The sequence below is a fragment of the Pungitius pungitius genome, chromosome 8 (genome assembly GCF_949316345.1).
Source record: "Pungitius pungitius chromosome 8, fPunPun2.1, whole genome shotgun sequence".
Lineage (NCBI taxonomy): Eukaryota > Metazoa > Chordata > Actinopteri > Perciformes > Gasterosteidae > Pungitius > Pungitius pungitius.
Genome location: NC_084907.1, coordinates 1,408,172 through 1,430,441, shown reverse-complemented (window position 1 = coordinate 1,430,441; position 22,270 = coordinate 1,408,172). Strand labels below are relative to the sequence as shown.

General features: G+C 42.5%; 1 protein-coding gene across 3 annotated transcripts in view; it reads left to right on the top strand.

The window, feature by feature from the left end:
- Positions 1 to 1,003, top strand: part of grm4 (glutamate receptor, metabotropic 4) — an 88,563-nt gene extending 87,560 nt beyond the window's left edge. For all 3 annotated transcript variants that reach the window (XM_037490365.2, XM_037490364.2, XM_037490363.2), the window contains one exon: positions 603 to 1,003. Coding sequence is in view for 2 of the 3 variants with exons in the window: in XM_037490364.2 (XP_037346261.2) it covers positions 603 to 652 (50 nt within the window). In the remaining variant the exon portion in view is untranslated. The remainder of the gene's footprint in view (positions 1 to 602) is intronic.
- The last annotated feature ends 21,267 nt before the right edge of the window (positions 1,004 to 22,270 follow it).

Here is a 22,270-nt window from a genome sequence, read left to right as displayed (position 1 = left end):
TCACCATGGATACACGTCCACACACAGCATTAATTCCTATCTGTCTGTGGAGGGTTAATAGGGCCTTTTAGCGCAATAAGTCACACGGCGCAGAATTGATGGCCAGCAGCAATCCGTCCTGATGGGCCTCTCGTTTACAGGCGCCGTGCAGTCCGTGGCTATTTGAATAAGCGACATTCGTCATTGTCAGCGCCGCCCTGCATGCGGCGCTTGATGAAATTGAAAAATTCCCGTCCACCTCGGCGGATCAGCTGACACCGTTTGGGGAAACGGGTGGAAAGTTGAAGCCTGATAGCTGGAGGAAAAGGAGGTGTGATGAGGGGGGGTTGGCTTTACTAACCCCCCCCCCCCATCTGCTGTAGGTAATACAGTGAAATAAGACATGTATTCAGGACAGAAAAACCAAAGTGGCGAGTTGAGGGATCTTTGGGAATGAGGCCTTTACGCTACACTGCAGCATAAGAAGCAACTCAACACATATTCTTCCATCGAACACTTGTTGCATCAAGAAAATGCCCCCCCTCCCTCATCACTAGTACAATAGTTCTCCTCCACCGCACATGGATCTGAAAACACCCTCCACTCTCCCTCGTCTCTTTCAGCTTTCTCCACAAAGCAAACCTACATCAGCTACAGCAACCACGCCATCTAACAGCCAGATGTGCTCGTCGCAGTGTCACCACAGCGCCGCCCAGAGACACCACGTGACCAGCTGAGACACGGCGGGGGACCAAAGCGGACAGCGGCACCATCGCGGGTTCCATCCTCTGTCTGACATCACACACACACACACACACACACGAAGAAGGGAAATGTAAACAGGTGCATGGCGGAGGCGGACGGATGGAGCTTTCCCTTTTTGAGTGTTTACATTTCAGCTGTGGCGTCTTTCACAAACCGTCTGTGTCGTGGTGGGCGTTGATGACTGAAAACGGATGTTCAGGTGTTCTCCATCTCGTCTGCCAGTTTTGAAAACTCTAATCAATCTAAAAAAAAAAAAACCCTCGAGACGTCGCGAGGGATTAATCGACACCAAAAAGGCATGAAGACGCTGCTTCAGCGCCGCACCGAGTCAATGAGGAGTACGCGTGTGACATGGTCTCTGCCCATTTTGAGCATGACAGTTTCAACCTCCTGTGTTGTGTTGTTAAAAAAAAATAGAGTACGAAAAAAAAAAAAAAAAAAGGTGAAATAAAAAACCCAAACCCTGCTATCGTTGGAATGCGTTTAAACTCTGAGTCGTACGTGCTGACGGTCTAGTGAGTGATTATTTATCTGTGCTTGACGTGAGGCCATGATTTGTATTACCAGCCGGCCCGAAGGCTGCCACTGCCCTCCACGCGCCTCTATGTGCTTTGAAACAATGGCTCGTGGTCCACCCCCCCACCTCAGTATAACTGCCACCAGCTTTTCTCCTGGTCACACGTAGTGGTGTAAGGGTGAAGCTTAGCTGGACAGGTCCATTAGGAGGGGACTGAAGATGAAGATGAAGAGCGCCCTTGAGGGGATTGTGCACCTGAAGGTGATCTCCATAATGGACCAGCTACTGGGAAAATTCATTACTACACATGTCCCCCCGCCCCCCTCACCCCCCCTCAGGCACTCTCGTGATAAGGGGGAGGTGTTGGGAAGGCTTTTCAACAAATGAAAATTTAATTGCATAAGTATAAAATATCTTCATCAGTCAGCGTGAACAGAAGATCTTGGGTGGGGGGGGGGGGGGGGGGGGGGTCATTTGTGTTGTGAATTCAATGCTGCTCTTCATACCCCCCCCCCCCCCTCTCTGTGTTACTTTCAACACCATTTGTGTTGCAGAATAAAATGTGAGTGCTGACCAAATTAAATGGCAAGTTAGTGTATGTTATTGAATAGAATAATGACGTCTGCTTTGTGTCCTGACATTTACTTTATTTGGGGGAAAATGTACAAAAAGATACAGTGCCTGACTATCTGAATACGTATTTGTAAAACCCCATGAAAACTAATGGAGTGTGTGAAGCATGTTTAGTTTTTTTTATACAAAATTTTATTTCTATTAAAAATGTTTTGAAACTTCAACGAACGCTTTCAGGTTCTTTTGAGACGTTTTTATCGGTAATCCGACCATAACTTTAAAAAGACTTATTATTATTCCTGACGTAATAATACAGCCCTTAAAGTGAAAGAGAGACGGGCTGCCATCCCTTAGAATAACACGCTGCCACTAGAGCTCTGATATTAGAAGACGTAGAATTTGCCGACATGAAATGAAACGAATGGTTTGCTCTCTGCAGCGATCCGCTCCTCCTGATTGGCTACAAAAGGCTCCCAAAGACAGCCGCTGCTTAACCAGGTTTGCAAATATATGTGATGAGTGTTCCTCATCGTCTTCATCGGCAGATACAGAAGAAGACGCAACGATTAGTCCAATCTGAACAGTCTGGGTTTTAATGAAATATAAAATATAACCACTCCAGCAGAAGTGGTATTCATTTAATTCAAAGTATGTAAAGGATTTAGCATTTCAATATATTTAAGTGTGGAATGTAGTCGCGTCGTCATGTTTATGCAGCGAGTCACTTTCTCACAACCCAGTTTTCCACTGGCTGCCAAATAAACATGGATGTACTTCAACTAAATAAAACTCAATATTTCATTAACACTTATTAGAATAATCCAAAGCAAAAGCATTCATGTTGTTTTGCTCAAAACAGTAGTACTTCAGAATAAAATACCTTATTATAACCTATGAAACAGTTATGACATAAATCCTAATATTGTAGTAAATGTGATGAGATAATGTACTTACAATGAGGGTTAGGGGACAGGAGCATACTTCTGGTTAATGATTGTGTACACATTAAAAACTTAGATTATAAGCTGAATGAATAAGCTGCTTTACTTCAAAGAGAAGAGAACATAATCAATCGGTGGACCTGAACAGTAAGACACGAGTTGATCGATCCACTCATTAGGAGTCTGTGACTCACAGCCCATGAGCACGACTAGAAGGTATGTGGACCAACGTGTATTATCGTTCTTCCTAATGCCGGATCCACTAATGTTCTGTGAAGCATTGAGAAGCTCATTCTCTTCATGACATGGATTCATGCACCAGGCCTAAAGACGTCTGAACCAACCACGACGCGTCGCTCCGGTCGCCTCGCCATGTGAAAGCAGGAAAAAATAAAGAAGACCTCCCTGGCAACGCTTTGGGATCACCATGACGACGACAGCTGATGGCTTTTCCGTCAGTATCAACATGAACACATGAACACACTTTGCATTCATTAATCCTGGATGGATAACATGGATCAGGTAAAACAGAAAGATATTTTATGACACATTATGACATTTTTGTGTGACCATGCTATACTACTGTAGTATAATTACTCATTTGGACCAAACTGGCCTTTTCTTCAAAACACTACGACATTTTCTGCAATCAGAGTTTGAAACAATGAAGAGTTGATCAATTGCATTAAAAGGTCATGAGATGATTGGAAGAAGTGTCCTTTATCTTCATATAACAATTCAGGCTTCTCCTGGTAACCCGGTTTTTGATGTCACAATGCTATGAATTGTGGGTAATCCCATCTGCGCACTCGGGTAGAGGGTGAAAAAAGCCCGAGAGACGTCCAGGGGATGAAGACCTGACAGCGGGACGTCCCCGGTCCCTCGCACACCTGAACGCCCGTGAATGTGGACATTGTGATTGAGGGAGACACAGCGCCCATCACTGCCTTGTATGGACTTACTATGAGCTTTACTCCTCTTAAGATTCTACACACCAGCTGTAACCACTACGAGGACTTTCTCCATCACGTGACATGCTATTGACACGATGAGTCCGTTTCCTCATCCTTTCCCTCGTGTTGTCGGCTTTGCTCTGTTCACTCTGCCCACACATCTGGCCACCTTTGCCCCCCCCGTCTGATTAGTTTATTGTGTATTTATAGTCTCTGTTTGCGGCCCAACGTCCCGATGCGTCTGGCTCCCTTTGAGTCGCATTAGAGCAAATATGACCTTTAACGAGACACTAGAATATGAATTCATAGAATTTAATATGAATTTATAGAATTTAATATTCAACGACTTTGGGACATACAATACTGTGACATTTAAAAAAAAACATACGTGGACATAGTTATATAACAGAGTACTATGAATTTGTTAGAACTTGCTCTACCTTGACTCTTTGAACAGTTCTTAGTAAGGTTATATTTAAACAAACAGTGACACTGTGAATCATCGTGAGTTCTGGTGTCTCTAGTGGAATCAAAGCTGACCTTCCTGATCCACATTTGGGATTTGATTCTCTCTCCTCAAGGTGCCGTGTGTCAAACGTGTTTATTTCTTTCGGGATTTATTCTCCACTCAGCTGAGGAGGACCCTCAGACTGGTTTAGCTCCATAGGGGAGTCGGTATGGATCCTCTCAATTCACACGCGGGCATCAGCACACATATGTCGAAAAAAGTGAAATTAGGATCACAGCATAAAGGTAGTGAAATCAACTAGGGCTTTATTAGAAATGCCATTATATGACTTTACTTGACCTGCAATTCTATTATAACGGTATGGAACGGTTGTGGATTCCAGCCTGAGAATCTATGAAAATTGAGGTTGGATTCAAAAGCATCAACAGGTGTGTGGTGGAACAGTGCAGGGAGATAGCAGGAAGGCTGAAGTGTGGAGGATCCTCAGTACAAACCTGCTCTCTCAGAAGGAGGGTTTGGTTGCAGTCAGGGCTTCAAACTGTAAACTTTGAAACAGTTTTGAGGTTTAGTAAACAATCCCAAGGTCTAATATGAGAAACGGACACAATGAGGGATGTGCTTAAATAGCACAAGGGAACAACTGAAGGGCTGCAGGCTCCAACCTGCTGTCTGAGGTTGTGGGTTCATGCCCCCTTCATGCAGACATCACTTCTGCTTTGAAAGAGTTTTGAGGTTTGAGTAGCAGTCTCAAGGTTAAATACGAGAAACAAAAATGTAATTTGTGCATGGTGAGTTAGTGCAGCACAAGAGCAGAGGAGCTACTCTCCTTACCCTGTAGGTTGTGGGTTCAAGCCTTTGGTTTGAGCCTTTGGCTTTACTTCAGGTTTGAGTAGCAATCTCAAGGTTAAATACAACAAACAAAGAGTTGGTTAGTGTGTGGTGAAGTAGCACAGCGGAAGAGCTGCTGCCACAAGCCTGCACTGCATTTGAAGGTTGTGGGTTCAAGCCCAGTCTTGGGTTTGAGCCTTTGGCTTTACTTCAGGTTTGAGTAGCAATCTCAAGGTTAAATACAACAAACAAAGGGTTGGTTAGTGTGTGGTGAAGTAGCACAGCGGAAGAGCTGCTGACATAAGCCCCTGCACTGCACTGAAGGTTGTGGGTTCAAGCCCAGATGTGGAAATAGCATTTAAAAAGAGTTTTGAGGTTTAACTCACATGCTCAAGGTTAAATAGGAGAATCAAAGTTGCCAAAATGTGACCAGGACTGGTAGTGTAGGGGTGCAAGAAGGAGCCGAAAGCCTCTGTAAGCGCCGCCAGTGGGTTCAAATCCCGCTCCTGCCAAGTCTTGAGCACACTACCGCGGAGGTAGTAGTGGGGGCATTGTCCCCACTGGTTGTTTCAGAGAAGTGAACCCTAGGGGTTATGCAGAAACACAAGGCGCGTTCACTTGAGTTATGATGGCATTGTCAAGAATGATGAAGAATCTTTTGAATGATGAATTGAATTTGATGTTAATTGCTTTGCTTTTAGCACTTATTAGCCATGCTACGTAGCCTATAGGGTTCCACCTTTTTGACGGGAGAGAAGGCCGGATGAGTCAGTAAAGATGAGCAGATGTGTCTCATTCAGTGGTCACACTGACATGAAACTTATTACAGCCTCTGAGGGCATTTTTCAAGACAATCACATGTTTGTCTACTTCAGGGCATCCTGTGGACAACCTTAAACTGACAGTCTGGCACAGGGTGTAGATTTGTTTACCCTTTTTAGTGCATCCACCCTGCAATTCTCTGTTACATTCAAATTCAACTCACTTGTGCCTTTACCAATGCAGGAAGGATGAATAGCATGGTTGATCCTCCAAGATGCACCAATCCGTCTCTGGGGCAATATCCCATTATGATTTTTTATAAATGTCAAGTTACCCAAAACTAAAAAAGGATTTAGGAAGAGCCACCATGTCCCTTGAGGGTTGAACCCAGATAAGGTTTAAAGTACAGAAATTTGGGGCATTTGGCATTAGTGACAGGGACGTGTAGGTTGCTCCATCTAAGATCATTCCAGTCATGTCATGGGAAAAAAATATTGTGAAAAAAGTCAAAATATGTAGGGTCAAAAAAGAAAAGATTTTTTTTAAATAATAGGTAAAAAATTATTAAGAAATATATGTAAGGTCAATATATATATATATAATATATAAAATCTAATTAATTAGAGGTTGGTGCTCCAGTATAATCGGTTCTCCAAAACTCATCCAGTGAGAAAGTGTAAAAATGCGTAAAAAATGTTTAATGTGTTATTTTTTGTGTAATTAATTAATCTAAATTCACATTGTAATTAATTAATCGTAATTAACGCGCTAAAGTCCCGGCCCTAATTTAGATCTTACATAATAATTATTCTCCTGTGTCCTGTTGTGTTCATCTGATTCATTCACACATCCATTATCCTCAGAGCTTCTCAGCCGGCGTGATGATCTTCCTTTGATAGTTCTGAAGAAAGAGCCTTAAAAAAATGATGAAAGCAATGGTGGATATGATCATGCGTTACCACCATTCCGCCTTCTGCTTTTATTGTTTCATTTTGTGAAAGCAATAAACACACAGCGCTTGGAGACTTTAGATGGGCAACATTTTCTGGGCAGTAAAACTTTACTTTATGTAGACGTGGGGTGGATATTATTCTAAACTATATTCTATTTCGTTAATCATAATGCATTGATCGCTATGGACAAGGTGCAAAGGGCATCACCAAAGTATCATTATCTTTATGTCAGATAAAATACGTGTATCTGGTCCCTGAGGATGATGCACCTGCCCTCAGGTGACAGAATGAGCACAGTTCTTTCTAGAAAGGAGCATCAATCTAGAGAAGGATGAAGAGAAGAGTCCTTTGAGCTCCTTCTCACCCCGTAGTGGTGCTGTTGTACACTGGCGCTGATCTTCCAGCAGAAGACACATGGCTGGTTGCACCAGGCCACCGATTCGCTGCGGATGCCAAAAGAAGAGCCTGATACGGCAAAGGAAGCGACTGAATGCATGCCAGAGGCAAGATAAGGAGGACAAATGTGAAGCAGCATATCTGAAAACAATGCAGAAAGGCTTTTAAGAGGACGTGTTAGTGCTTAAAGAACCCAAAAGGCCGGTTTCATTCAGCCCCTTGTCTTCGATGGTGATGAGTGATTCTGCATCTTACACAGTGCATACACTATGTTGCTAGTAAACAGAAACAGAAACTTGAAAAACATAGATAAATATATGTGAATACTTTTTGTATAGCACGGATGAATGAAAAGTACTTCAGATATGCAACATGTAACCATGTGACTCTTTCATTTGTGTTTCCCACCTTGTATTCATAAAATAGTGCATACTACATCTCTTTATAACATATTCTTAGTGAATAACTGGCAATGATAATTGGAAATCAATAAATCGGCGCATCCCTGATGAAAATACCATTTGTTTTGAAGTCATTCCAGCTGCATTTCATCTAGCGAACACTTTTATCCAAAGTTACTTCTAATAAGTGGATTCAACCACGAGGGTGCAGACCCAGAACAATGAGGGTCAAGAAGAAAGAAAGGCCGAGTAGTGCTGGGAGGAAGTGCACCTCGTGCAGAAGGTGTGTTGACTTTTGCCCAGAAGTTGATCAACTGACTCTAAATACTCTTAAAGACTTCCCTCATATGTTTAGGACGCTCACATAGACGTACATGTGTAAAAACAAACATGCTAGCAGTGTTTTTTAACAAATAGAGAATAACACATTCTAACATGTAAATGTAATGTAAATAATGAATCAGTGTATTGTATATCATGCATCCCTAGGATGTATGCTGTTTCTCCATTAAACCTTTATCTAATGGATTTTATTTGTTTCTTTCTAATGGATTTATATTCATATCAGACATGGATTTACTATCCGTTATGTTGTCTGGCAGTGAGCTGAAATCTTTATTTTGCAGGTTACTCTGTATGACTAAGTATGAAATAATGTTTTGGAAGTTGCAGGAGCCATATAGTTAAAGTTTAATCTTATCGTCGTGGCACAGAAAGGGAATTAAATTCTTCACACCATCAGTCTTGGCGTCGGTAAACTAAACAATAAAAAAACATTAACTTGAGATACTGTGTTACTGTGTCTTAGAAATCCCTTCCTCCTCCTACTACACTACTAATGAAGTAGATTTAGATTCATTTTATTTCATTAACTACTGTAGCAGATGTGTGTTGCAGTCATCATGAACAGTACACAACTGTGATCCCGAGCAGAGGGAGATGTGATTTGTGGTTTCTGCACACTGCCAGTCGTGGACACGTCGACACGTCGAGTCCGCTGAACGATGCGTCTAATTGAGCCCGAGGGAACCAGACCAGCGCTCCTCAGGTTAAAGACAGACACTCCGGTGACATGTTTCCCTCAGGGACGCCGGAGGAACCAGAGCGAGGAGGTGGGTGGAGCCTCTACAATGAAACTAGGCCATTCTAACAAGGAATGAAGAAGACTGTGACAGTAGAACACACAGCAGACTCTCACATTCACTGCTTTCATTTGCTATGCGCCAATTCACTCCAAATGCATCATCACGTCCAAAGGTAAATATATCGCCTTAAAGTGTATTCTTAGCTTTGGACAAAGAAAATTGGTAAGAAAGGTTTTAAGGTTAGGACCATATAATTTATTTTATTATCCTTTCAGTCGTTTTAACATATTCATAAACCACAACAACTGGATTTCCATCCACAATTCATCAATCATCAAAACATTGATTAGCAACCATGCTACTAATCAAGTGAGTCGTTTATCTGGTATATCTGCTAAAAAAAAAGGTTTTGTGGCGCTTTTTTTGTCTGTCTTTTAGAACATCTACAGGACAGAAAATGAAAGACCATCCGTGATGAATCCATGAGGAAAACTGCTACGTGACCTTTGAAGCAAAAAAAAGATTGCCCTAAATGAACAATGCATCTGATTACATCACACATTTTCTTTTCAGATACAGTGTACTCATATCTGCATTCTCTGTTCTATTTTTAAGGAATTTTGTCAAACAAATGAAAAGACAAACAACTAAGTTTATGTGGACTTTAGTAAGAAGTAGGTCATGTCAAGCTAGAGCCAAACTCCATCCCTGAAAGCTGTTAAATATTGTGATTTATTGCGAGCCGTTCAAACCAACCGGGACACTGTGTATGACTCTGTAGGTAACGTACGGGCTAAAAAAGAATTCTTCTTTTATAAGCAGAGATGTGTGCCTGGTCAGATAGAGGGTGGTAGTCTGTACAGATATACTGTACATTACATTTCAACCATAAGAATAGGAACTGAGAAGAAACACGAACATTAGAAAGTGCAATTTCATCAAATAGGGGACCCAGAACGGAACCCTGAGGAACTCCGGTAGTAAGAGGACAAGGTTTCGACACGGATCCTCTCCAAGTTACCCGGTCGTAGGATGAGAGAAGAGCCTGAGACACCAAGTTCCTGAAGGGAGGAGATGAGGATCAGGTGGTTTACTGTGCCATACATCCAGAGAGCACAAAAGGAATAGTTCCACCTTCAGGGCACAAAGTTAGCACGGCCCTCTTAATACGACCACTTAGGTTCCAAAGCACAAAGCTTTGTAGATTAAGAGTCACCAGGGAATGTTTATCTCCAACAGACTCAACTTTCTGCCACAGGAACTATAATTTCATTGGATTTATTGGGCTATTCAACCTTCTATTGAGATTTATATTGCACGCCCATATTTTCTGGACTAGGAAACTCTCGTACCCATAAATACAACCGCACTTGATGATGTGGCATTTCACAGAAGTAGACAATACTTTTTCTTGCAATAGTTACCTTATTAAAGATGTGTTGACACGATAGTGGATAAAATAAAGTACCCACAGTAGCTTAAAACACACATTAAAAAATACAAAATACATGCGTCTATTCTCTCGCAGGCAAACATTCACTGGTCAACAACAAGAATGCTGAATAAAGGACAACGGCTTGTGAAAGCAGACGTCCAGCACCAATCTAAAGCCAATCCAGAGAGCTGATTACGCCATGAGCCGAGGTGCTGAGCCAAAATGAGGAGTCTTCTGAGGAGTAAACGGTGACTCTCTCTGCAACCACGCTTTATCTTTCATCAGGAGCTTAACCACTCCGGTCCCCACTGATGTGTCAATTAAGTGTGAGGAATGAGAGGGTGCAGCCTGGTAACCCCTTTCTACAGCAGAGCCAAATATAACGCGCATGAAAGTGACATATTTCAGCCTCCTAATTATCAACCACCATCTGCAAAGTGTCTGAGGAATCAATGATTTGTTTGGAGAATCTTAAACAATGAAGTCTGACAAACCCACCGCGGCGTGAAGCAAAACCGATGCTGTGTCTGAGATTTGTGTTACTGCTTTCATAAGAACTGATAATACAACGGAGATCTAATGTGTTGTTCTGCGTGAGAAGAGAAATGATGACATCATGTAATATAATGAACATCTTTGTTTATTTTGAGGTGTCCTTCTGGCCTCCAGGTGATGCTTTTAGCTCTGTTTTGGTCTCCATCACCAAGCCTACTAAATATGTTGGTTTGTTTAATCTGTGTACAGAATTAGTACATATGTCTGCAAAAATTGAGCCTTTTCTTGAAAACTAGAATAATGGTGATGCTACAAAGAAGCAGGGGAAAAAGAACAAAACCAAAGGACAGTAGGGTCTCCATAACGTCTGCAGTCATTCACAATCCTAAAATCAGTCTCATTTTCAATGAAGCTTTTTGTGCCCGGGATCGAAACACTAATCCTCAGATGAGCTGTAATATAATTTGGCTTTAAAATGAAAGTCAACCATGTTTCTTGAGGAGTGCAAAGGAGTCTAAAGATGACCGGGGAAGGATTTAAAAACGTTGACACATCTCACTGGGCTTCCTTTTGAAAGCACTGAAGGTTTCGATAGCAGAAATCATCCCACCTACAACACCTTGTTTTCCTGGCATCCTCAATGTGTCTCCTGTTAAGTCTCAAAATTGCGCTGCCAATAGATATTACCTCCTAAAGACCTCTAACAAACAGTCCAGGGAATATGTCAAAGAGTTCCAGATGTATCTGTTCTGAGGCCAAAGATGTTTTCCTGTTTTTTCTCCTCATGCAACACACCCCCCATCTGCCGGGATGCGACTCGTCCGACTGCTACGGTAATTGAAAGCCTGCTTCACTGCTCTAGTGATGATAGGAGAAGAGATTAATCCAGCAGATGAAAGCTCCATCACTGTCCATTTACAGGTTTTAGAATAGTCCTCATTAGTGAATCAATGAGTTTTGTGTATTAATGATTAAACCTGACATCCCAAATGAAAAAAACAAAACAGCTGAAGATAAAGCAAATTTATTGTACGGTACAGATAAGCAGCATCACTGTCAAAAATAAAAATGTAACATTAAGGGGGCGTTAAAGGGGTAAATAAGATTTTAACTAATATAAATATGCAGGTTGACTACTAACAACAGGAGATTATCGATAAAGTTTTCTAGAAAAAGGTGGTTGAATTTTCAAATAAAGCATTATATTATTTGATGCAGCAATGTGAGCATCAGATGAAGCCAGGTTCACATTTTTGGTGACAGCCTGAATCGGTTGAAGAAATCATTTGTGAATAAGTAAATATTAAATTATAGTCTTTGGTGAATTGAGGAGAAAAAGGACACTTAAGTGAAGTGAAATAAACAAATAAACATGTGTATTTTGGATGTCTTCTTTGCACTGGTATGAAAGGACTAGTGATGAAAGAAAAAGAGTTATTTATTTGCCTGCGGTCAACATAAACTGCACACCCATTAAGATCCTAAACTCATAGAAGAAGAGCGTAAGACGAGCTCTTTAACATGCAATGAAAAGGTGTCATGGCACTCGATGGCTTCGGGCCTTCAGAGTCCACAAGCTCAATGTTCCCTGTGCGCAGGTGGTTGTGATAATTGAATCCACCCCAGTCATGAATTATTAAAGACATATCAAAACACATGGAATAATAATTATCCGTCTCGTGTATTTTTTACAAATGCTACTATGAATATAAAATCAACGTGGCCTGGTATGCACAGTGGGGGGGGGGGGGGTCAGAAGGGAGGAGAGAAGAGTGTGAGGTTTAGAAAACCCTCAAGATTTGAGAAGTTCGACGATAATCTGAAAGTAAAGTAGTAAACGTTCCATCAAGGATCATAAAGTTTATCTGGTGAGGCCAATGCATCTAAAACCCTTATCACGGCTTGGGAAACGACTGCAGTTTGGGTCAAATCAGTATGTAAGTATGAGTTCAAGAAGACACTGTAGGTTTTGGGTTGCAGGGGGGCCGCTCACGCTGCCCCTCCCCTCCCCGAGATGACAAACGGCTTCCCTTTGGCTTTGAGGGGCCGACGACACCGTGAAACAAACGACACCAGAGGAAGATAAACCTCTGTTTTCCACGTAGCGGGAAATTAATGAAGTGCGTCAGATGGTTGATAATCTACAGGCACAGGTGGCTGAAGCGAATGAGTAATTCTGTCCCTTTCCTCAGAAATGAATGTCAATTTGCCCTTGTTGAAGGCACTGAAGTTTTTATTCAGCAGAGGGGCAGCAGGACACAATGACACCATCTCCAGAGGGATTTTCCATGTGACGTAAAAAACAAAAATAGCTTGTTGGGAAATAAAAAGATGCGTTAGTGATTAGTATCACTGTTGTAGTAATTAGTGGTGCAGAGCACAGGGCTTTTATTTTGTTAAAAGACAAGAGGGTGGGAAATTAAAAGGATCTGGACTCAACAGAAAAATGTAGTTCACATAAAAATATATATTTTTTAAATCACAAAACACAAAGCGACGGCCCTGCGATGGCAAAGCATGGTTCCCTTTGGACAGCTACGCTCAGACAATACCAAGAATCCCTCGAATTAACTGAGCAAAACCTTCCTGTCGATTGACTTTGTGTGCACTGCTGCAGGAAGAATGAGTCAAAACACCTCGAATTATCGCTGTCACAGGTAAAGACGAGCTTAGAAACGCTAAATGTAATAATGAAATAATTGGAAGTGCTACCAAGAGATTGACAGGAGAAAGTGGGAACAATTAGTGTCAAAACACCCAAAAGTGTGTGTATTTTAAATGTTTTACCTTTAGCATCATGTAATAGTCTGGCCAACCCATTTGATTCATTGTGAAATGACTACATTTGGAAAAGACCCGGTGTTACACAAGTTCTTTATGTGAGAACACCTAATGTACGCGTTCAGATGGTTAATTAACAGAGTGCTAATCTGATCAATGACCCAAAGCATTATTATGATTATCAAGTTCATTTAGATAGGGACAGATACAAATAACAGATGAAACTTTAACAGTCATCTGATTTGAGTATCATAGTGTTTTTAGTAGGGCTGTCAAATGATTAAAAATTTTAATCAAATTAATCAGAATTTTCATGATTAATCACACCTGAATCCCAACCATTTTTTCTTTCTGAAATGCATACTATAGATAAATAACAGGACACAGATACATAATTATTATTATCATCATTATTATTTTTTACATAAATACATGTTATTGATATTTGATTTTTTTTTAAATAATCAAAAAATAATGCACAGATTATTATCAAATAATCAAAGCAATGTTATTTGATAAGTTACAGACTGATTTCCCTGCATGGCTCTAGAAGGGTCTCGAGCCTCTGCAGTTTATCCCACTCTGCTCTGAGTTTGTGCTCCTGATGGTCAAGGGCTGCGATGACCAGACACGACCAGACATGTCAACCCTCCCGATGTTTCAAAGCCCCTCCCGAAAATCTCCCGGACCGACCTTTCTCCCGATTTCCACCCGAACAACAATATTGCTGCACCACCCGTCACTGGGCGCGCCGTTTCAGACCGCACAATAATAAAGGTTACACCTTGAAGTCGAGCGCGGCGATTAGAACGACTGGCGCTGCACAGAAATCCGCCAGCACCCCCCATTTCAGTGTGAAATATCCCCATACCTGGGAGGATTTAGATCGCATCGGCTTGTCTTCCTCCGCATGTTTCAGAACAGTATTACGGCTTTATCTCAGCGCTGCTCTTTTTTTATTTATTTATCTTAGCAAAGCTCTGCTGGGCGGAGCTTTTTTTCTTCTCTGTTCTGCTGCGCGAGAACCGGGGGGAGGGGGAGGGGGGGGGGGGGGGGGGGGGGGGTTAGGGTCTCTGGCGCAAACGACTTGTTGAACCTGACGGCCTGACATATGCCTGCAGGTGGCAGTAATGTGTTGTAAAGGATGAAGTGCATTCCCTAGAGGAAGAGGCACTTTCCTGACCTGAATAATTTGTCACATTGCGCATGCGTGAAATGCATCAAAAAAATTGACGTAATTTACAACAAACAGCTAATTAACGCCGTTAACGCGCTATTTTTTACAGCCCTAGTTTTTAGCTAAAGCTAATTCACGACACTTGTATCCCGACATCAAAAAGCCCTACTAGGGACAAGAGCATCTTCTCACTGTTAGACTCGTTTGGGTTGATGTAACACAGGGAAAAAGGCGTCCCGAGGTCATATTTCTCCAACCGTGCTCTGCATTCCGGCTGCGAGAACATAACAACACTTAAGGAAAGTGCACGCACTGCAGACTGGAAACACGACGCCGATGACAAGGTGATGTGCAGGAAATGTGAAAGGGTCGACCCTGAACGCGGCACAGTGTTCCTCCTCCTGCTTGCGGAGACATTCGGGTTTGCAGTGACACCCTTTGACGTTCCTGGTTGGAAGCCAGCATTTTGGGCGGCTTCCTTATTCATGTTAGAAGATGGCTAAGTTCAACAGTGTCACGTTGTGGCTTCAGAGCCGCGTTGGTGGATGACAGACATCTGTTCATCCTCGATACGGCACTTTGGTTTATCATGTTTCACACGTGTCTTTTATTTGGTGTGAGGTGTATTTCCTGTGAGGGAGGCTTGGTTTGCACCAAGCAGACTACAGAAGAAATGGTTGTTCAGCTCAAAGTTGAAACGCTGTTCAAAAAGCGTTGTTTTTTCTTCTTTCTTTCGAGTGATGAAAAAAGAAAAAAAAGCCCAAAAGCGGCCAAACGCATTGAATGAGCTACTCCTCATATGTGAGCTCAATAGTTGAGTTTCTCGTCCTGTCGAACTCCATTCAAAAACATATTTATCCTTTTAAACTGGTACTTCAGAAAAAAACCCACGGTTCCTTTCAGAATTCGCTCTTTGAGATTGCGTTTTTAACAAAAGGTACAGGATTCTTTTCATGTTCCCATGAGCTGCTGGAGTGTATAGTGGATTTTAGGCAAATGCTCTGAAACCACCAAAAGATGACTCACAAGCCCAAAGAGCTTGTTGGGGTTCACGAGTCGAGTAACAAAGAGCCATCGGAATTCCTCATTCATATTCCACCTGGCCTTTCTCTACCTGATCCCCCCCCCCCCAAAGAGGCCGAGATGGGGAAGCATCTCACAGGGCAATGATCATCAGGCTCATCAGACAGCTGATCAGCAGGAGAACGTCATTCAGCGTAAGCGAAGCCGGACATGAGGGCCGTGTGGTATTATTACAACAGTGACAAACCCCATGTTCCCATTGCGGAGGACCCATATTTTTTGGTGGGCAGCAGCAAAAACAAATGCATAGCAGTAAAAGGGAAGGAGGGATGGTTCTGGATGTTCTTGAATGTAACAGTAAACCCTTTTTGAGCTGAAGGGGAGCGACATCATGCTAACATGCACATAAGAACAATGCAAACGTGGTACACAGTCAACCACGTTTGCTATCTCAGTTTAGCATATTAGCAAGCAAGCATTAGAACGGAGACAAATGACAGCTGAGGCTCATGGGAGTGTCAGCTTGCAGGTAAGAGTCAAATTCAAATAAAAAAGCTAATGATGCGCTAAATGAAAAGTCATGGACGACTAAAGCATGAATGTCTGTCCCAAACAGTGTGTCCATCCATCACGAGGATGAATGAGCTGCAGATGTCGGTAGGGTGGATCCTCAATGTTTAGATATGTCACTTTGAACCAAAATGGAGGATCCTGGATGTAAGAGTCGGTGGAAATAATGACTGCGCTCCGACAAAATTGAACTCCGACCCTGCGAGGGCTGAAACGTGGCCGTAACTGGTGAATGAAACACACTTATTAAGTTTCTCTAGCGGAGCTGGACAGGAAATGATTCTGCATAGCGACAACCTTGGGCCGCTCTCGCATACGCAGGAGGAGCGTGGGGATTTAATTTCTCCTGAGTTTTATCCCAGCAGAAAGGACCGTTATTAAAGAAGTGTGTTTTATTAAGAATACACTCCTACAAGAGGGGCTCGTCTATCATCATGGCTGCTCACAGGTCCATTATTACAACAGAGTTATGGCTCAAACACCTACTATAAGGAAGAGTTATGGTGACCTGGGCAGAGACATATATAACAGGCGAGCATCACATGATGAATTACTGCTTTGCCTGGGCTTATTTGCTGATACTTAGGGGTTAAGTCTCACACTTTTAGGAGAAAACTATGATCCAGTTCAGAGCTTAAGATCATTCTTGGAAAATAATAATGCGTCCCGCTGTGTTTTTCATGATGCAGACATGAGTCACACTATTATTTTAATCAAAAATCAGGGCGAACGCATGAGTACAACCTTGAGCCTTTTTTTTCTCCTCTTGGCTGAAGTTCCGCTTTGAAGCTTCATGTTTTAAAATGTTGCCTCAAAAAATAAAATAATTTCATTCAGTAGTTTTCTGAGCCCTTGCTGTTGTTGGAAAGGGTTCATCATGCATAAGTCATTGATATATCTGTGTAAAAAAGAAGAAAAAAAATGTTTCTTTTTATGTTTCAGCATTTAAGGCATTTTGTGCAGTTAAGATTATTTCATTCCCAAGAAAGAAAATGCTCGCAAGTAATCTTTTTATTTTAATTTCATAATGACCTAATCTGTAAATTGCCTCAATGCACTCTCCTCCTGTATGTTTGCTACGAAATGGACGTCTCTGTTTATGTACGTTCATATTCCAAGACACCACTTATCGTCTAAGTGAATTTCATGATGCAATCAATACTTGATGGCAACAACAACTGCATCAATGCAATGAGTTCTTCAGAATCTATACATGTTTACCGGATGTCTCAGCAGGTTTTTTATTTTTTTTTATGTATTAATTGCTTCCCCTACTTTGAAGGAAGCCTGTCCCCAGCTGGTGGTGCAACACAAAAAAGTATAACAACGCCATCTAGTGGCAACACCAGATGTACCGCGACACCCAGCAGCACATCTGGAGGAGTAAAGTTGGTCTTTTTGCTCTGTGGGCTCAAACCTGCAGCGGAAGAAACGTAACATCTCATCCGACTCGGGCTTCGGCGGCCAATTCACAACGTTGTTGGATAATGCTGACGAGGCCCTTTGCGTCTGATATGGAAGAGAAATCTGATCTGAAAGCTGTTAACTGCTGCTCAGCAATGCTGATCACTTTCCCAGGAACTATTTTAAACCCTGCTGCACCCCCCCCACCCCGGGCCACGGACACCAGAGCCCCCCCTCCCATGTGCCTCGGGCCCTCGTCTGGTTCTGATAGATTGCACGTTTTGCAGGTCGCAGCGACCGAGTTTATTCCCGATTAAAAGCAAGGATCAATAAAACGTGTGGCTTTCATTAAACATCTGTGGGCCAAAGGGCTCGTTGATGCATGACAAGTCATTCTTTCACCACCAAGTCACAGGAGGCCATCTTCCATTCCTCTGCTGATCAACAGCCAGACTCTCAGAAACGTCTTTGTGGTTAATCAGTGCTGTCGTGCATGAAAAACAGTCCTCTGACAGGAGAAAGAAACTCAATCAGTCATTCAAACAGTGTGGGACGTTGTCTCCTCAGAAAAGGGAGGAATTTCTTTTCTTCTTCTTGTCTCCACTTTTTGTGCCAAGCCATCTATACATATGTCTGCGTTTCTGCCTAATTAAGTCTCTGAGATGAAGAGAAGGGGACAAAGAGGGTTCTATGTCCTGTAGCCATGGAGACTGACGATAAGTTGTTGAGACGGTTGTAACGTCTTATTGATGATGATGATTGTGAAGCACTTAAATTGTTTCATGACAATCTAAAAATAGATCTGTTTCATGTATTGTTCAAAGAGGGTTTGGGTACATGTGCACGCTTTCGTGAGCTGGCGTGACGTATTCCGTCATCCACCATCTGAAAATGTATTTAGGGAACCGCGTCGAGGATTATCACTTCAAACTAGAGAGCGGCGACCTCTCAAAGAAACACTGGAGCCGCAGAAAAATGGATGCCGATCGTGTGAGAATGTGCCGGCGGCTCAAATGTCAAAAGGCGCCTGTGTTTAGTGTCGCAGTTGAAACGGGGCAGACGCTTCGGATCGGCCGCCATCCATCACGCAGCCGCAGGGTGGGACGGGGTGAAAACCAGTGACACTCGGCCCGTTCCCACTGATGATAAAAAATGATCAAGATGCAAAAAGATTTATCAGTCCGTGACTGATTGTTTGAGGTCGGCGGGTAGAAAAAAAACCCAATTTGGGCTTGTTATTCGCCATAGAAAGGTAGAAAAGCTTTACTGGTTTTATGGGTTATGTAAATAACGGCGATGCTTTGTACATTGTGGAAGGTTGTGTTTAAGGACACTGCTTGTTGATGGGTTAACATTTAAAGGTCAGATAAGTGAGTAAATAATAAATGATAAAAGATTAAAATGTGTGAATGTGTTATGGCCAGCAAACTTTCTACATTGATGAAGATGATGATATGTGAAAGCCAATGAAGACTGTGGGACACACATTGAAGGGAAGGGTGAGAACCAGGTCTCATTAGAAGGTGTTTGACATGTTTCATAATGCAAATTACTCCCAAAAGGGTCAACTGTGTATTTCAAACTTTGTGTTGATAACTTAACATTAACAAACAGCGTGTGTTGTACTTTCACAGCACCATCACAGGGGTTCATTTCTCACGTTGTCAGGGTTCAATTGTTTTGTTCACCGAGGGTTCATTGGATCTTTAGTAGTTTATCAAAACTATTTCATTCATTACCCTACAACGTCAAGGCAGTGGATTTGCATCTTTCTAATGTATAATAGTGTGTAGATCCCAACTAAAAGTATTTACATCCTAATTAAAGCTCTCAAATTGAGGATAAAGATCTAAAGTCCAACATTTCATGTGCAAAAACACTTAAGTATTTCACATCAAGTGCACTCTGTAGATCCACCAATAGGAGAAAGAAAGCTAAAGCTTTTATGAACTCCTTTACTTTGTGAAACACATTTATACTTCAATCAATTAACAAAAATCATTCTAATTACTTCAAGCAGCTGGAAATACACCCCCCCACTGCTCAAAACAAATATACCAAGAATCTAATCTTCATTGTTAAGATCTAATAGGCCTGCTGAGCATTAACACCTTAAATCACAGCAGCAGCCTGTTTAGACCTCGGAGAAGGACATCCATCACCTCTTTGTCTCTAAAGATGTGCTGCTATGTATGTACTGACACTTCAAATGTTGTATCTTCGTATCACTTTTCGCACGTACATATATGCATATATATATATACATACATACATACATACATACATGTATGTGCGTTTACAGCAGGGGGAGGAGACACAACTTCCAGGAATCGCCCTCGTGCTTTTTTACATAACATGTACCTTCTGTTACACCACAAACTGGACCCGTGACACCAGTAAAAGGATACTCGCAAGGCGAGGGGTGGCGGTGGAGGGGGGGGGGGGGGGGGGGGGCGGGAGTAAATGACCCAGTTGTCCCTAAGTTTGCAGTAATCGTCCCAGCATGCACCAGCAACAGGTGGCGCCGTTATGAATGCCCTGAGGGTGTCATGACTGCGACAGCTTCGGCTTCATCACCAGGGAGCGAGACAGGCCAGAGGAGGGGGGGGGGGGGCCCAAAGAATCCAAACCAATCACCAATCTGGAAAACCGCCAATGAAACTCCCAGAGGCTGAACATTCGTAACGCCAGAAGTAGCGTTACAGTACAGCATCATCTCTAACATCTAACCCTGCAGGCTGAGGTGATTATTACCATCAGGAATTAGTCTCTGTCCCCAAAACTTGGGTTGAGCTGCAGAGACCCAGGAGCAGGTGAACCGTCCTGCGGCGTTTTAGGAGACGCTTTCACAGCATCGGAACCATAACACCGAAGTGAGGATGATGTTTGTTGGCAACCTTTTTTTCCATGATGGATTCATATTGATTAAATCGATGAGTTAGACTCTATTGGTTAATAAATGCCATCATGCGCATGGTTTTAATGGTAAATGCGCTGTGCTTATTGCACCTTTCACGTCACCGTTCAGCCTCTCACACCCTGACGACAGCAGCTCGCTGACACGCTACTGCGCCTGGTTTTGCCGTGATTCAATCTAAGGAAGAGCAGCTTCATCTTTTGATCTAATCACCACGACTCCGTCTACCTTCTGCAGCCCGGTAAAAAAACACTTTAGCTGGATATGCTTGTGTCGACGGGTTGACTCAGGCAGACGGCGTCATCTCTCACATCCAGGTGCTACAAGCGTCTGCTCGTCACCTGTTAGACGCACACAGCTCAGTTTCTACCCAACACACCGTCAGTTTGGACGGTCGAAAAGGTCACACCTGGAGCGCTATTGGAACATTTATTGGTAAATTGTCTGCTACGTTTGACTTATTTACACCATTTGAGAAATATCCTTCTTTCCTCCATTTAACGCTAAAGTGACTTGTTTCTGTGCAGAATAAGAGCAACACAAAGGAACATATTATGTATTACATACAAGGGTCTAAGTATTTACACCTCTCTTAGTTTGATTGTATTACCACAACACAGGAAGACAGATAAGGACCGCTGCAGTTAATATGAGCACATTTCACTGGCTCCACTCAACAGCTTCAACAGAGCTGAATGTCTCCGTAGGACTGAACAGCATGTTCCTCGATGCTCTATTAATCACAGTGATAACACAGTTTGAGGTTGGGATATTAGGATGGAAACCAAAATCTTTCCCCTTAACTTTGGGAATTTGTGTGGAAGTAATGCCACGCGTGAAGCAAACTGATTCACATCAGGCCGCGAGAAGCATTTTGCTACGAGGGCGACTCTGTTCAACGGCTAAAGAATTCCTGTGAAAGGTATAATTCTGCCAAAATTGGGGTTTCCACGCTGTCGAGTCCATGACGGGGACATGATGAACACCACTTTAGACTCAGAGAAGTGTGAAACGTAATCTTTCAATGGTACTCGGGAGGTAAAGTAAGAAGTTTAGCATCCCTGGTTGGGTGCGTGTGACGATGCACGTGTGCTTTAAAGAGGTGAAGAGAGATTCATTTACTTGGTGAGATAGAGGCCAAATAAAAAAATCAACACCATTTCAAACCCCATTTAATGTCCGGCTAACGGCATTAAATGACGCATTCAGACATGCAGCTTTATTTGTGCTAGTGAGCAAACTTATCAAAAGCTTTTGCAAAGCTGCAAACTCTGCAACATTTTTTTTTAAACTTATTTTACCCCCAAAAGGTATCAGAAATATCTGCTGCTGTATATTTACCGCTGTGGGCCGAGTTCTTACCGGGATGCCTCAGTAGTAAATCAGACACATGGTGAGACCTCATCAGCCTCTGGCTCCTCACTCGGATTGAGGGCATTACCTTTCCTGGTGGTTCGCTCCCTGAAGCTCCCAAACGTTACCCTCGGTTGATAAAAACCTCTCTCTGATTCTGACACTATTAAAATCTTTCTGATGAAAGTACCTGAGGAGGAGAGAAGGTGGACTGCAATGTTGCCTGGGAACATGTGACCTTTGCATTTTAGCCGCTCCCAAACTCTTCTTCAACGGCAACTTTGAGACAACTTTTGGCTGCTTTTAAAGCAGCTTTCACATGAAATGACGCAAACTAACAGAACAATGGATGCTTCACTGATCAAGCACCGACAATGATCGCTATATTGCATGAGACGGATCCAAATGGACGAAAGTGAGATGTCGCTTGTGTGAGCAGGCTCAAAGGAAGGAGTAGAATGTAAAAGAATATCTAGATATGAACGACAAAGGA